Raw genomic sequence first — 14736 nt, forward strand, 5'->3', positions numbered from 1 at the left:
TTACACAGGAAAAGGCCAAGGTAGTTGAACCCCTGGACTATGAGAATGTTATCACACAACGGAAAACACAGATTTACAGCGATCCCCTCAGAGATCTGCTTATGTTCCCCATGGAAGACATATCTGTGAGTTCACACGCGCTTTTTAAAAGAATAAGCACTTTATTTCCCAAGCCAGTTCTTAAAGCAAGAATGCGATTTTTTTTCTAGATCTCAGTGATCGGTCGTCAGCGCAGAACAGTGCAGTCTACTGTACCAGAAGATGCTGAAAAGAGGGCCCAGAGCTTATTTGTCAAAGAGGTAAGGGTCAATGGTCAGCCAAGGAACATATTTTTCATTTTTATTTTATTCTTTTATTATTTGTGTATGTGTGTGTGTGTGTGTGTGTGTGTGTGTGTGTGTGTGTGTGTGCGCGCGCGCGTGCCTGAGTGAGTTTATGTGCACCATGTGCACGCAGATGCCCATACAGGCCAGAAAAGGCCATTGGATCTCCTGAAACTAGAGGTACAGACAGTTGTAGATCACCTGATATTGGTTCTGGGAGCTGGGAGCAGTATATGCTCTTAACTGCTGAGCCATTTCTCCAGCCACCTAGCATATGTTTTTGCTATTAAAAAATAGCTATATATCTATGAATTTCAAATATATTTTATAAACTATTGAAAATACCTTCTCCTTTATCATAAAAGAGTAATAAAAGTACTAAGCTTAATTAACCTATGTAACGGGTCTGTATGATGTGAGGGTAAAACTTAAACACAATGAGTGCATGGTTTTGTTGTTTGTATTTTTCTTTTAGACTCGAGTACTTCTTATAGTCTTGAAGTCAGAGTTTTTAAAAGGACATATGAATTAGGGCTTGTTGTCAATAGGGCTAGAGAATCACACTTGACCACCAAACCAACGTTTCTCAACTCATTTAAAAAAAGTCTGTCGATATTTCACCAGACTTTGGTTTGTGTGTTTGAGACAGGGACTTGCTCTGCAGCCTAGGCTGCCTTTAAATTCCTTATCCTTCTTCCTTGGGTCTCTGAATGCTGGAGATTACAGGTGTGTGGCACCATCGTCAGCTCTGCCAGACTTTAAAGCAAAATATTTCTGTGTATTCTTTTCCCATGTTTAAAATGAACAATTCCTCTTTCCTTGTAGTGTATTAAGACCTACAGCACAGATTGGCACGTGGTAAACTATAAGTACGAAGACTTCTCTGGGGACTTTCGAATGTTGCCATGGTAAGTTTTGAAGTCGGGGTAATGGGAGAATTATTATTATTATAATCATCATCATCATTATTATCATTGTTATTATTTGGCTTTTTAGAAACCTCTTCTGAAACCCCTGTTATAGTTTATAATAAACCAAACTTGAAACAACAGCATACTTGGCTCGTGCAATATTTTGACTAGTTGAGTGTGTTTTAACTTTGCTTATTGACACTCTTCCCAGTCTGTGTGAGCTCACATATTTTGGTGCATCCATATAGATCACAGAATAATCTTTAGTTCAGTCTGGAAAATATAGGGTATCTCTAGTTCAGTGGTATCAGCGAAGAAGTTAGAAGCTATTTGATCAGTTCAACACCTGCTGATGTCCCTTGCAGGGGTGTCGGCAGGGAGGATCTCTGTCAGTGAAGTTGAAGGAATGTCGTGAGAACAATGTCCCAGGAGTTACGGTTTAAGTCATCTTTTTTTCTGCTATTGACCCACCAAATCAACCTGTTTGAGCTCTCCCATTTCTCCACTGTATGACAGCATTTCATCTAGAGAAACATGAAAGAAAATGAAGGGGAAACAAGACATTTGTGCAACACTGTATATCATTCAAAAACATTTCCCCAGGAACGAAACTACTAACATTAGCAGTCCACGTTCCCAAAGCAAACAAATGGGAGAGCCGGAAGGACACCGTGTTGCTTTCTGACCCGTGAAAAGATAAAGTTCTGTCACTGCTCGCAGCCCCGGCCTACGTTCCTTAGCAACTTCTGCTCTCCTCGACTCCTATCTGGTCTCTGTTTTATCTTCGCAGCTGGCTGCATATGTGGGAGTCCTTATATACAAATAATGCGGGGCCAAAGAGGTAGCTTAGTCAGGAGTTCTGGCTTAGCAAAAATCAAATGAGCAAACAGAAGCTATGCGTGTTTACTTAGGGATAGGTCTACGTTTAGGAAGAAGAGAGTACTTTTCCATCTCTCGTCTTGCATTTTCTTGTTTTCCAAAGGGTGAAGTCACCTTTTTTTAGCTTTTGTTTGTTGGTGGTGGTCATGGATTATGTTCAGTGTCTAAAGTAATTTTCTTTGAATTTTCAGCAAATCTTTGAGGCCAGAAAAGATTCCTAATCATGTGTTTGAAATTGATGAAGACTGTGAAAAAGATGAGGTAATGATGGGGTTAGCTGTATGCCTTTCTTCAAGGCCACTTCTGCTGAAAGGGTTCCAAAGGGAATTCCTTGAAGAGAGATGCTGGAACAAGTGGTTATGGGTATCTGTGGCCAGCTTTATAACCAATGAGTGTTTTTTAATTGAAGAAAAAGGTTACATTTCCAAATGAGGTTTAGAAAATCTCCAGTGAAATGGGCAGTGATATGTATGTAAATTTGTCCAATTGCCTGTGGGATGGGCTTATAGAGTTACTTCTCTTATGTTGGACATGTGGTATGGTGATTTCATGTGGACTTGCCTGCCTGATACATCCCTCCTGGGACAGGTGGTCTGGATGTCTGTGACATTTCAAGGTATAGCTTTAATGTTTACATAACAAGAAGACTTTCTTAGGCGGCAACTCGGACACTTCAGCAACTATTGAGTGCCTACTGTGCTTATTTTACCACTGGGCCTTTCATTGTATAGACAATAATTTCAAATATTTATGGGGACTGCTAACTTTATGTTTAATTAGGAAATGGGAATAGGGCTAGTTCTGTGTCTACTAAGTGCTGATTATTAAATAAATAGTTGGATGACTGCTATTTTCCTGATGGCTTTTATTCTATTTCAGGATTCATCTTCTTTATGTTCTCAGAAGGGTGGTGTGATAAAACAAGGTTGGTTGCATAAAGCAAATGTAAACAGCACCATCACAGTAACCATGAAGGTAGGAAATAGTTACTGTATTAGTCCATCATTTGAAGTATATTGACATATATAGTGAATCTGGAGAAATGTTTCTTTTCTTTTTTTTTTTTTTTATTTTGCAATACAATTCAGTTCTACATATCAGCCACGGATTCCCTTGTTCTCCCCCCTCCCGCCCCCCCCTCACCTTCCCCCCAGCCCACCCCCCATTCCCACCTCCTCCAGGGCAAAGCCTACCCCGCAGACTGAGATCAACCTGGTAGACTCAGTCCAGGTAGGTCCAGTCCCCTCCTCCCAGGCCGAGCCAAGCGATCCTGCATAGGCCCCAGGTTTCAAACAGCCGACTCATATATAATCTTTTGTTTCACGTTAACATGTAGAATAATAGGTTTCATTATGGCTTTAAAAAATACATATGTCATTATATTTTGTTCTCATTTGTTCTCCTACTAAAAAATACCTTTAATGAAAGAATTTTTACAGATGCATGCAATATTAAAACTCTAATCTCAGAACAAATTTAGAAATGTTAACTTTTTAAAGACATGTAATGAAGTTCTTATTGTCGGAATAAGGGATCTTAAGAAGGAAGTTGTCAGTTGAATGAAGAAAATAGCTTTGCAAACACAGGCATTAGAGGTTCCTATGTAGAAGGGGATTTAATGAATGAATTTGGCGCTTATTGAATACTAGTGTGTGTGGGGAAACATGGATGTCTAAGATGGGGAGTTCCTTGTGTCCAGCAGCTTCATAATTATATTAGAAACTCCTACATGAAACAGTTCCTTAGGGTGCTCAGAAGAGCCTAGTTAGAAAATGGAGTAGTTTGACAGCATAGTGAATTTGTGTGAGACAAAACCAAGAAACTGAAAGGGACAAAGTACCACAGCGAGCCTTGGATGCCTTGGACACGAGCTTGTCTTTTGTTTGGGAGGCAGTGGAGAACCATTACAATCCAGAGGAAAGACAAATGAGCTTTTTAAAGATTCTCAGCAGAGAAACCAAACAAATTATTCCATGATACCAAATATAACTGTTCTTTCAGATATTCAATATAAGATCATGTGGCTTACTGAGGATGATTCACAGTTCTATTAAGTATTGAAGGTCATTCTAGCTTTCAAATAGCCTGAAAGCAGAAACCATGGGTGTCTACCAAAGGAAGACTCAAATTCTATCTTAATTTAATATTTTGCTTGCTGCTTCCCTTTAGTGGCCATGTCCTGTTCTCACTTTCATTTTCCGGCCCCTCAGATAATGAGTCCAAGTTGTAGGATGTTTCCTGTGTATCTGTTGCGTCTGAACATGGGATTTTTTTCTCCTGTGAGATAGGAAGAGAATCCATTTACTGGAGGCTCAGGGCATGCCAAGCACCATACCCAGTTTATTTTGCATCTCATTTTTATATTCTGCATTTGATCTGCAGAGCAGCTTCATGAAATCGGCACTGCTGTTATTACTCTTAGATTACAGATACTGTAATATGTGGCTGAGCAGAGCTCCAGGACTGGGGAGATGGCTCAGTGGGTAAGATGCTTGCTCTGCAAATATGGGGGGCCTGAGTTTAGATCCTCAATACCCACATAAACAAAAAAGCTGGGAAACACTCCATCCGACTGTAATCACAACACTTGGGGATGCTGAGACAGGTGGATCATGGGCTTGTAGGCCAGCAAGTCAAGGGAAACAACAAGCTCCAGCTTTACTGAGAAAGCTTGTCTCAGAAAATAGGATGGAAAATGATGAAGACACTCAATGTTGACCGCTAGCCTCTGCATGTGAATGTACAGGGTGAATACACCAGAACACACATGTGCATATGTGTGTGCATACCACACATACGGGTCTAAAAAAGAAAAACAGAGCCCCAAGTTTTCAGAAGGAGGATCTGAGCCTATGCAGGTCTCTCCTCTTGGTCAGCACACTGAGTGCCATAATACGGGTCCTATCAGTCATCAGGTTCAGATGCCCATGAGCAGAGGTTGTAACTAAGATTGTCAGAAAATGGTTCTAGGATTTGACAGTGTTAAAGAGATACATGATGGACATACTAATGGGTTACAAGGTAAACTTTCAATAGTAATAATAATAATATAATGCGTAATGAACAATGAATAGATCGGTGTAATTGGCACATGCACCAGCCTAAATATTCATCACTATTGCATGTGTGTGTGTGTGTGTGTGTGTGTGTGTGTGTGCATGTGTGTGTGTTTATGTATGTGTGTTGAAAACATTTGAAATAATCTTCACTAGCTATTTTGAAATATATGGCTAATTGTTGCCAGCTGCACTCTACTGATCTGTAGAAATTATTGCCCTCATCTGACTATACCCCTGTGTGCTATACATTAGACTCCACCCCTCCCCTAACATTCTCAAAATATTAAACTGTTCTACCTGGACCTTAGGTTTAGCACCACACTAAGGAAGTGTGCTGTGTAGAAAGCTAGATCCATAAGACATTGGCAAGAAATTAATATTTACTAAGCAATTCACCACAACCTGTTTTAAATGATTTCTCGCCGGGCGGTGGTGGCACACGCCTTTAATCCCAGCACTCGGGAGGCAGAGCCAGGCGTATCTCTGTGAGTTCGAGGCCAGCCCGGGCTACCAAGTGTGTCCCAGGAAAGGCGCAAAGCTACACAGAGAAACCCTGTCTCGAAAAACCAAAAAAAATGATTTCTCACATACCATTGAACTACATTTTGCTTTACTGACAACTTTTCTTAAGAAGACATTATTTTAGGTAAAAAGATCAGTTTCCTGCAAAAAAGTTCATGGTTTATAAACTTCTTTCATGATTTTTAAAATACACATTGATGTGATAGCAAGACTAACAAATCCCTAAAGAAGTCCTAATCCCTGGAACCTGTAAATGTTTGCTTACATGACAAAAGGGAATTCAAGCTGCTAATAAGCCAATAGGGAGACCATTTTGATTTATCCAGGCAGGCCCAGAATCAGCACAAAGACCCTGATATGTGAAAGAGAGAGGGAGGCAGGAAAGGATAGTCAGAGGAAGAGATGTGAGCAGAGGCAGGGTCAAGGGGAGATGCTATGTGGCTAACTTTGAAGATGGAGAAAAGTGTCACAAGCCCAAAGACAATGGGCATCCTCTTGAAGGTAAAAAGAAAGCAAGGGAGTAGAAATGGACCCTCCCCTACCTAGAGACCAGTCAGACTTCTACCCTCCAGAACTATAACGTAATAAATCTGTGTTGTTTCTAGCCATCACGTTTGAAGTAATTTATTATAGCACTAGCAAACTAATACAGTCAGCCAAAGATTGATTGTTCAGCTTGGCTGTTATCTATCTCTGAGGTTGAAAACTCCCACACTTACAGGGGCCATGGAGGAGCCATAAATTCATGGAGTGGATGGTAGGTCTGAGGTAACCTGGTGACCACATGGGCACTTACTGCTTTTTGTCGGCAAACATTGCCCTGTTTGAGCTAGGTTCTTTGCGTTTCATCTTTTTATTCCCAGCTGCTTATATCCTCACCTCTCTCTCTTCTCTCCTCTCTCTCTCCCCCTCCCTCTGTCTTTCCCTCCTGTTATCTCTCTCCCTCCCCTCTCTCTGTGGAATACAATTTTCATCTAATTCTTTTCCTTCTGTCTGTTATTTTTGAGATACGGTCTCATGTATCCCAAGCTAGCCTCAAACTTGCTGTGTAGCTGAGGATGAACTTGAATTTCTGGTCCTCCTGCCTCAACCTCCAGGGTTGGAACCCAGGGCTTCATTCCTGCTAGGTACACACTCTTATCAATGAGTTTCACCCCCAGCCTGTTGTTTCTTCTTAAAACCTCTATAAAGCAGTAGACAGAGGAGGCAAAAAGGAAAGAAACCAAATCGGTCATATGAGGCTGCATAGCTTTTAACAAAACCGTTTTGAAACGTAAAGGCCCTGGTGAGGTTTGGGAGTTATTTCTGGTTATAGGATTCATTTGTCCTTACCCTCATCTACTATGGATTGGGATATCTATTTGAAATTTTTTTGTTCTTTTGTTTTGTTTTTTTTTTGAGACAGGGTTTCTCTGTGAAACAGTCCTGGCTGTTCTGGAACTCACTCGGTAGCCCAGGCTGGCCTCAAACTCACAGAGATCCACCTGCCTCTGCCTCCCGAGTGCTGGGATTAAAGGCGTGCGCCACCATGGAATTTTGCAAGTTAAGCATATGTCCTGTACTCTTTGCCTTCACCTCGTAAGCCAAAGCAGTGCCATTGTACTTGGGGATCTGCCAAACCTAGAACGGGCATGAGAGGAAGTATCAGCCAGAGCTTTCCGAGAGATTTTGCCAATGTTTCTCTATCCTATATAGACTAAAGTATTTTCACGATTGTCCTGTCGTGCACTTCAGCGCCTGGAGTGTTCACTCTTAGGGTTTTACTCTGCTCACTTTCTCTGTGAAGAGAGGGGCTGTGAGGGTGTGTAGCAAAGGATTGGAAATGGTAGTGGTCTTGAAGTTGCTAAATCAGGGGTCCTGTCCTGTGAAGCAAGGCATCTGAGGGCGTAGACCTTGCAACCGTAGGTGCGCTGTCACAGGGTGGCGAACAGTTCTTCTCAAGTTTGCGTGGGTTCAGGCATAAGAAGATGCTAAGTGCTCATGGGTCAGGTGAGCAGGCAGCCTAGCTAGCTCTTGGAGTAGTAGGACACAGGCCTAAGTAAAGCCAAAGGGTGACAGGAAGGACATTTTCTGTTCGTTCCTAATATGTGAATCTTCAAAATCAAGACTCTTACTCAATCTCATAAGCAAATGGAAAGATGATTCAGGTGTGCTATATCTGAGTGATGTTCCCTGCACTTGAGGCAGGTTTATCCTGGGTGCAGCTGCAGTTCCCTGCCTGATGGGGCCTTCTGCACTGGGAGCTTTAGCAAGCAGCTCCACAGGGCCCGAGCTCCAGAACTGACCCCAGCGAATCTTTCTTATCGTCAAATTCATGCTTCTGAGAGGCTTTGCTAACTCCCAGCAGCCAGGAAGCTGCCTCAGAACGGGGTAGGTATTAATCATGACTCATTGGCAAATAACAGCCCACAGAAGCCAAGCTTCTTTCTTCATATTTTGATTCGAGTCTCTGTGATAGGCCGTGGCTCAACACTAGCCAAGTTATGTATCCCAAAGTTCTTTTAAAATTCATTTTAAAACATACAAACCAAAAAATTGCTAATTAAAAAAAATTTCTGTTGGAGTAGCTGGGCCTGGTGGCACAGGCTTGTAATCCCAGTACTCATAAGACAGCAGCAGGTAGGAAGAGTTAAGTAAGGCCAGCCTAGCCATACAGTGAAACGATGCATCAGACAACCAACCCAAGAGCACTGTTGTAGAAGCTGTCCTTTAAGATGTTTGAAATTATGTCCAGTAACTGCAGCTTTTTTTTTTTGATAAACAAGTCTGAGACTTTCTCCTAGACCTTTGAATTGTCAGGAGTAAGAGAATCAAAGAGCAAGGAAATAAAAAGCTAGAATCACGACTGAGGATGTACAAGTCCAATAAAAAAGGATCAGAAATTGCTCAGCATCGTCCAGTTGATTTACAAAAGGAACCAGAAGACTGTTAATTTATGTGATCATTTGAGCAAGCAACCATGCATCCTAATGCAATATCGGCAACACAGCCAATGCAATTTCTGCATGGACTACTTCCAAAAAGTAAGCCCGCTCTGGTGCCTGCCAGAACTCTGCCAGAGCATTCAGGTTGATAGTGATGGACTCCACAGGAAAGAAGGGCTGGCACATGGACTACACTGAGTTCTTGATGCTGGAATAAAAATTATATTTTCCCCAGTGTACTGTACCCCCCAGCCCGGAACAGTTGAGTTATAGTCAGTACCATGACATTGACTGCAATTGTCATTATCTTCCCCAAAGTGCTTTCTGGGTAACCTCATTATCTACCAACAAAGTATCACTGAGACATCCAGGCGGTGGGAGAGCTGCTAATGATATATGGAGCTTCACAGTGAGACACAGTCACTCCACAGAGTCACAGTGCCCAAGCACTTCCTCTCCCTGAAGAGGATGCTGGCCTCATGCAGCTCTTGCAAAGGCGCTGATTGTTGTCTGGGCACAGTGACTGTTTTTTATCCGGCACTTGTAAATTGCCTTGTTGTCAGCGGTCATGTTAAGACAGGACAAGCTTTATTACAGCGAGCCATTTCCTCAATTCGTGCTTTCTGGTTAGTGAGAACCCATCCCACTACCCCATTCCAATTCCTGGAAAAGGACCGGAGAGAAGCTGAAGGTAATCATGGAGAATACAGGATCACTTAGGTAGAGTCCATAGTGCTAAGAGGAGCCTATTCGGTTGCACTCTTTCCTAAGTAGCTGCTGGAGACATCTGCTTTATTCAGCTTGTTCTCTTTCACTGAGAAAAATTACTGTGAAGTAGATAGCTGTGCTATCGGGCATGACCTTCCCCTGGTATTTAGAACTATTTTTTCCTAAGGAATATAATGATATATGGAATAAGGAAAATTTGATCTTGAGGGTGGTTTTTAGTTTAAAAGAGTTGCACATTCTTGGCTAAGCCTTGGGACACCCACCTTTGTGCATCTTCTTGGCTCAGTTTGATCACATTCCTCAGGCTCTCTACTCCCCATTTGCAGCAATTAAATGTTGAAGTGCCTTGCTGTGTTATTGGGGTTGCAAGTTCAACTGCTTGATGTATGACTCACTTCTGGTGCCCTTTCTTTCTTTTTTTTCCCCACAAAAAGAGAGCCATTTGTTATACATTCAGAGTCCAAAAGTCCTTATTACTCTTTGACTGTTAAAGGAGCATTCTCCTCTTGATAGGGGGAGAACAGCAAATCGAAAGAGGATTTCATCCAAGAAAGCACATACAATATGAAAGTAATTGCCGGGAGTTCAAGGTCACTGTGCGTATTGGAACAAGAGGAGGATAAGATCTATTATTTTGATTTTTTTCTCCACTTGTATGCGCCCACCCACTAGACTGCATCTTACAATAAATAATATGGATTAATACTTGTTTATCATAGGCAGGGGGTTTCTCACTAATTTGTTTTTCTGTCTTGTTTCCCCTCATTGGTGACTGCTGCTCAAAACTTACTTATTAGGTGCTTCCTATATGCCAGACACTCCTAAGATCATCAAATCTTTCACTAAATATACAATGGATACCTTATTAGTACATGAAATTAGTATTCTGGTAGGTAGACAGAAGTATCACATTTGCCCCTTAGGGCTTAGGACCTCTTTGGAGATGTGAGACACACAATAAAAATAATTATTTAGCCAGGTGGTGGTGGTGCACGCCTTTAATCCCAGCACTCGGGAGGCAGAGGCAGAGGCAGGTGGATCTCTGTGAGTTCGAGGCCAGCCTGATCTACAGAGCGAGATCCAGGACAGGCACCAAAACTACACAGAGAAACCTTGTCTCAAAAAATAATAAAAATAATTAGTTAATGATTGTTCAGATACCAACTGTATGGACATGGGGTCTGAGATGGCCAGGCCTTGAAGAAGGGGGTCCCAAGAGAGAATATGGGTGTGGCTGCAGTATATAGAGATATAGAGAGCACATATTAGGGTAATTTGATTTGCTCCCCAGTATCCTTCTGGGCCACAGTTTCTCTTGTGTGATGTGGTAATGAGGATGGTGGGCACCGTACAGTGTTGTGTACGTGAGCAAAGCACTTAGTCAGGGACCATAAGACAGGAAGCATGCCAGTCAGTGTTATTTTATATTAGGAGAATTATGAGAGGTCAGGCAGGAAATGGGATGCCATCAAAAGTTTAAGCAAGAAAAAAAGTTGGATGTACTGGCTCTTGCTTGTAGCCCAGAACTTGGGGATTGGGGCAGGAATATCACCTTGAGATTAAGGCCAGTCTGGGCTGTAGAGTAGACCCTGTCTCAAAAAAAAAAAAAAAAAAAAAGATAGAGAAGGAGGAAGAAGAAACAGGAGGGAAGGACAGAAGGAAGTTGAGCAAGGCCATCTTTGTTGAAATATGTCTGAGAAAAAAAATGTATCTGCAATGATGAGGGAGGGTTGTAGCTACCCTCTTTTATAGTTTGCTTCAAATTGGTTTAAAAAATTTCCAGTGCTTAGCTATGATAGAATTATTCAAGAAAAATGAACTTGATTCCCCCCCCCATAGTGTAGAATTATGGTGTCTATTAAAACATGATAGGAGTATAAAATGATATGGGGAGAGATGAATGATAGGTTGCCAGCTTCTGGAGGGCTTCTCCAGAAAGACGAAGTTCTTGCCATTCTAGTATAATTAAGTATAAGTTTTTTTTTTTTTGTATAAAGTCTTGGGGTTTTCTTCCCTACTGTTTCTTCCTTGTTTGCTTAGAACAGTTCTGAGACTCATCGTGGCTCTTGCTACCCCCTTTTCCTTTGAGGCAAGAGTTTCATAATATAGCCCCAGGCTGGTCCTGAATTTGTAATCCTCCCACCTCTGTCTCAGGATCCTGCTTCCTCCTGATCAGTGCTGTTTAGTTTAACACTTCAGTTAAGCAGATCCACCTGCCTCATTTCTGTATTGCTCCTGGCCCTCCTGTCCTGTCCCTTAGCCTTTAGAGCATCCGTCTTAGGACTTCTGGTTCCTATATTGTAGAGGATGTATCCCCACTCTAGGCAACACACATAGCCAGACACCCTTGTGGTTTGTTATATAAGATGATAAAAGGTTTTCCTAATTGGAAGGCAGAGTACTAGGTACACTACCGTTCCTGCTTGTCTTCTGTTGTTGTGTTTACTCTTTGACTCTTTTGGGGCCCCACCACCCAGCTCCCAAATAAATCCATACATGGAGACTTATTCTTACTTAGGAATGCCCGGCCTTAGCATGGCTTGTTTCTAGCCAGCTTTTCTTAACTTAAATGATCCCATCTATCTTTTGCCTCTGGGCTTTTACCTTTCTCTATTCTTTATTTCTTTTCTTTACTTCTTTCACAATAGCCTGCTGCTTGGCTATGTGGCTGGCTCCTGATGTCCTCCTCCTTCTCTCATTTATTTTTTCCTCCCAGATTTCTCCTTCCATTTATTCTCTCTGCCTGCCAGCCCTGCCTATCCTTTCTTCTGCCTTGCTATTGGCTGTTCAGCTCTTATTAGACCAATCAGGTGTTTTAGGCAGGCAAAGTAACAGCTTCACAGAGTTAACCAAATGCAACATAAAAGAATGCAACACATCTTTGCATCATTAAACAAATGTTCACAGCATAAAAAATGTAACACATCTTAAAATAATATTTTACAACAGTCTTCTATCTTTGATGCAACCAAGTGACAAATGACCTTTGTGCTTGGTCCAGAAGAGGTCCAAAAGTTTACTGTCCCAACATCTCAGGGCCTTAAAAAGACTTGACATGACCTGATTCCTGAGAATCAGCTCTTCCATCCTTCTGTCTGGCTTAATCTCCCGAAAAGACTACTCTTAATGAGAAAAAATGCTTCTCATTAAGTAAGATGGAGAATTGTTATCTGTGATCACTATCTAAGACAGATAATAAAGGCAAGGAGGAAGTGAAGGATGTTTGTATTACAGAGAAATATCATTCTATTGAATGAAACCATTGATATGTTAGAGGATGAATTATTCATTTTTTTCCTTTTGAAAAACTTTAGTGAGTTATAAGCATTATATTGGACTTAAAGCAATAACTTACCTTAATAGTCTAGAAAGAAACAGTAAATTTTAAAGAAGAGATAGATGAATGAGGTAGATTTACATAGAGTTCACACTGCAGAAGAGTGCTCCAATGTTTAGAGTTACCTACAGAAAACCAGTTCAAGGAGATGAGGCTCAAGTACAGTCCTGAAAGAAAGCAGGGGGAATTGTGTGACTGTTCAGGCAAGAGGATCCCTGAGGTCATATGCATCATGTTCTAAGCTATCTGTAACCCCAGTTCTGGGGGATCTGATGCCCTCTGTTGGCCTCTGTGGGCACTAGGTATGCAAGTGGTGCACATACATACATGGAGGCAAAACACCCATACACATAAAAAATTATTTAAAAAACAGATACATCGCCGGGCGGTGGTGGTGCATGCCTTTAATCCCAGCACTCGGGAGGCAGAGCCAGGCGGATCTCTGTGAGTTCGAGGCCAGCCTAGGCTACCAAGTGAGTTCCAGGAGAGGCGCAAAGCTACACAGAGAAACCCTGTCTCGAAAAAACAAAAAACAAAAACAAAAACAAAAACAAAAAAAACAGATACATCATTGAAATTTAGAATGAGAAGAGATCATAACCATCTCTTGATCTGTTGTTCATTCACAAACTGATTTCTACACATGGATGACTTAAAAACAATTCCTAAGCCACACAGTGTCACACCCATATAGTCACAGCTACTCTGGTATCTGAGGCAAGAGGATCAATTGAACCAGGAATAAAAGGCCATCTTGAGCAATGCAGTGGGACCTCCATTTCAAAAAAGAGCAAACAAAACAATTCTTTGATGTGCAAACAGTGTGCTTCTAATATATAGGCTGTCTCGTGTAAGTGTGCGTTTGTGTGTGTGTGGAGGTAATTGTCAGCCTAGGAAAGCTAATGTGTAACTTGTTTGGTGAACATTTAATGCATGGGCCATCTCACATTTAAGTGTTTGTGTGTGTGGGGGGGGGGGACCGTCAGCCTAGGAAAGCTAATGTGTAACTTGTTCATGTTCAGTAAAACAGTTTGTAGATCATTTGTGACAAATGATCTCCCAGATCACCTAATCTGGTCCAATCAGGTTACAAGTGAGGAGACTTAAAGAAGCAGCCTCCAGGACAATGTCACAGGGAATCCTGGATGTGAGGGTCAAGATCCTCAGCCTTTGAGACATCTGCTCCTTCCAAGTGCTCTTTTACGAAAATGCTCTCTCTGAGCTGTGAGCTACCTACAGTGTCACTACGAGGTGTAATTGCTATGTTACGGGGGGGGGGGGGGGGGGGGAGTGATTTCCTATAATTTCACATCCTTTCACTAATCTTGGAAGTGGTGACGGCTGCAGAATGTCTTTGCTTGGTGAGACAGCTGTATTCGACAGCATTTGTGCACACTGTAATTTGACTCTAGGCCACACATGTTTTGCTCTGTCTTTCTCTATCCTCTCTTTGTGGTTGACTTGTGGGTTTTGCCAGCAGATTCGGCCAGCTGCATCACTGAATCTATACACTTTTAGCTTTAGATTTGGTCACAATTAAAGTTTTAATTGAGTTGCAAGGTTTTTAAATCGTATTCTTTTTGCCTAGAAGATACATTGTTTTTTTCTCATGTAATTAATGTCATAAATTTTTAAAAAGTCATAATTATACAAAGTCTCAATGCTCAGTAAATTATTCATTTAAAATAAGCTCAGTATATAATTTTAGGTTTTCTGGTTCCATTATTTTATTAAGAGATGGGAACCATTGTCATGAAAAATTCATAAATGTAAATAATATCATCACCAATTTTGTTGTTTTTGAGACAGGATGTCATATAATCCAGACTGACCTTGAACTCACTGTATAGCCTCCTGAGTACCGGGATTACAGGCATGCGCCAACATGGATATAGTAGTCATTTTGTTTAACATTTTTCTTGCATATTAATATAGATTCCTTTTTATAAACACAAATGTGTGTTAATTAAATATGTATTATATGTATTACATTATATTACAATATATAATTATAATACAATGGTATAATTATGTTATTATAATTATACATAT

General features: G+C 41.2%; 1 protein-coding gene across 3 annotated transcripts in view; it reads left to right on the top strand.

Annotated features, from left to right (window-relative positions):
* The window catches only part of Dock11 (dedicator of cytokinesis 11), a 187185-nt gene that overhangs the window by 53321 nt on the left and 119128 nt on the right, over positions 1 to 14736 (top strand). For all 3 annotated transcript variants that reach the window (XM_052738112.1, XM_052738113.1, XM_052738114.1), the window contains exons 2-6: positions 9 to 125; positions 210 to 299; positions 1149 to 1231; positions 2305 to 2374; positions 2993 to 3088. In XM_052738112.1, coding sequence (XP_052594072.1) covers positions 9 to 125; positions 210 to 299; positions 1149 to 1231; positions 2305 to 2374; positions 2993 to 3088 — 456 coding nt within the window. The remainder of the gene's footprint in view (positions 1 to 8; positions 126 to 209; positions 300 to 1148; positions 1232 to 2304; positions 2375 to 2992; positions 3089 to 14736) is intronic.

This window comes from Peromyscus californicus, unplaced genomic scaffold (assembly GCF_007827085.1).
Source record: "Peromyscus californicus insignis strain IS unplaced genomic scaffold, ASM782708v3 Scaffold_10__1_contigs__length_136768540, whole genome shotgun sequence".
NCBI lineage: Eukaryota > Metazoa > Chordata > Mammalia > Rodentia > Cricetidae > Peromyscus > Peromyscus californicus.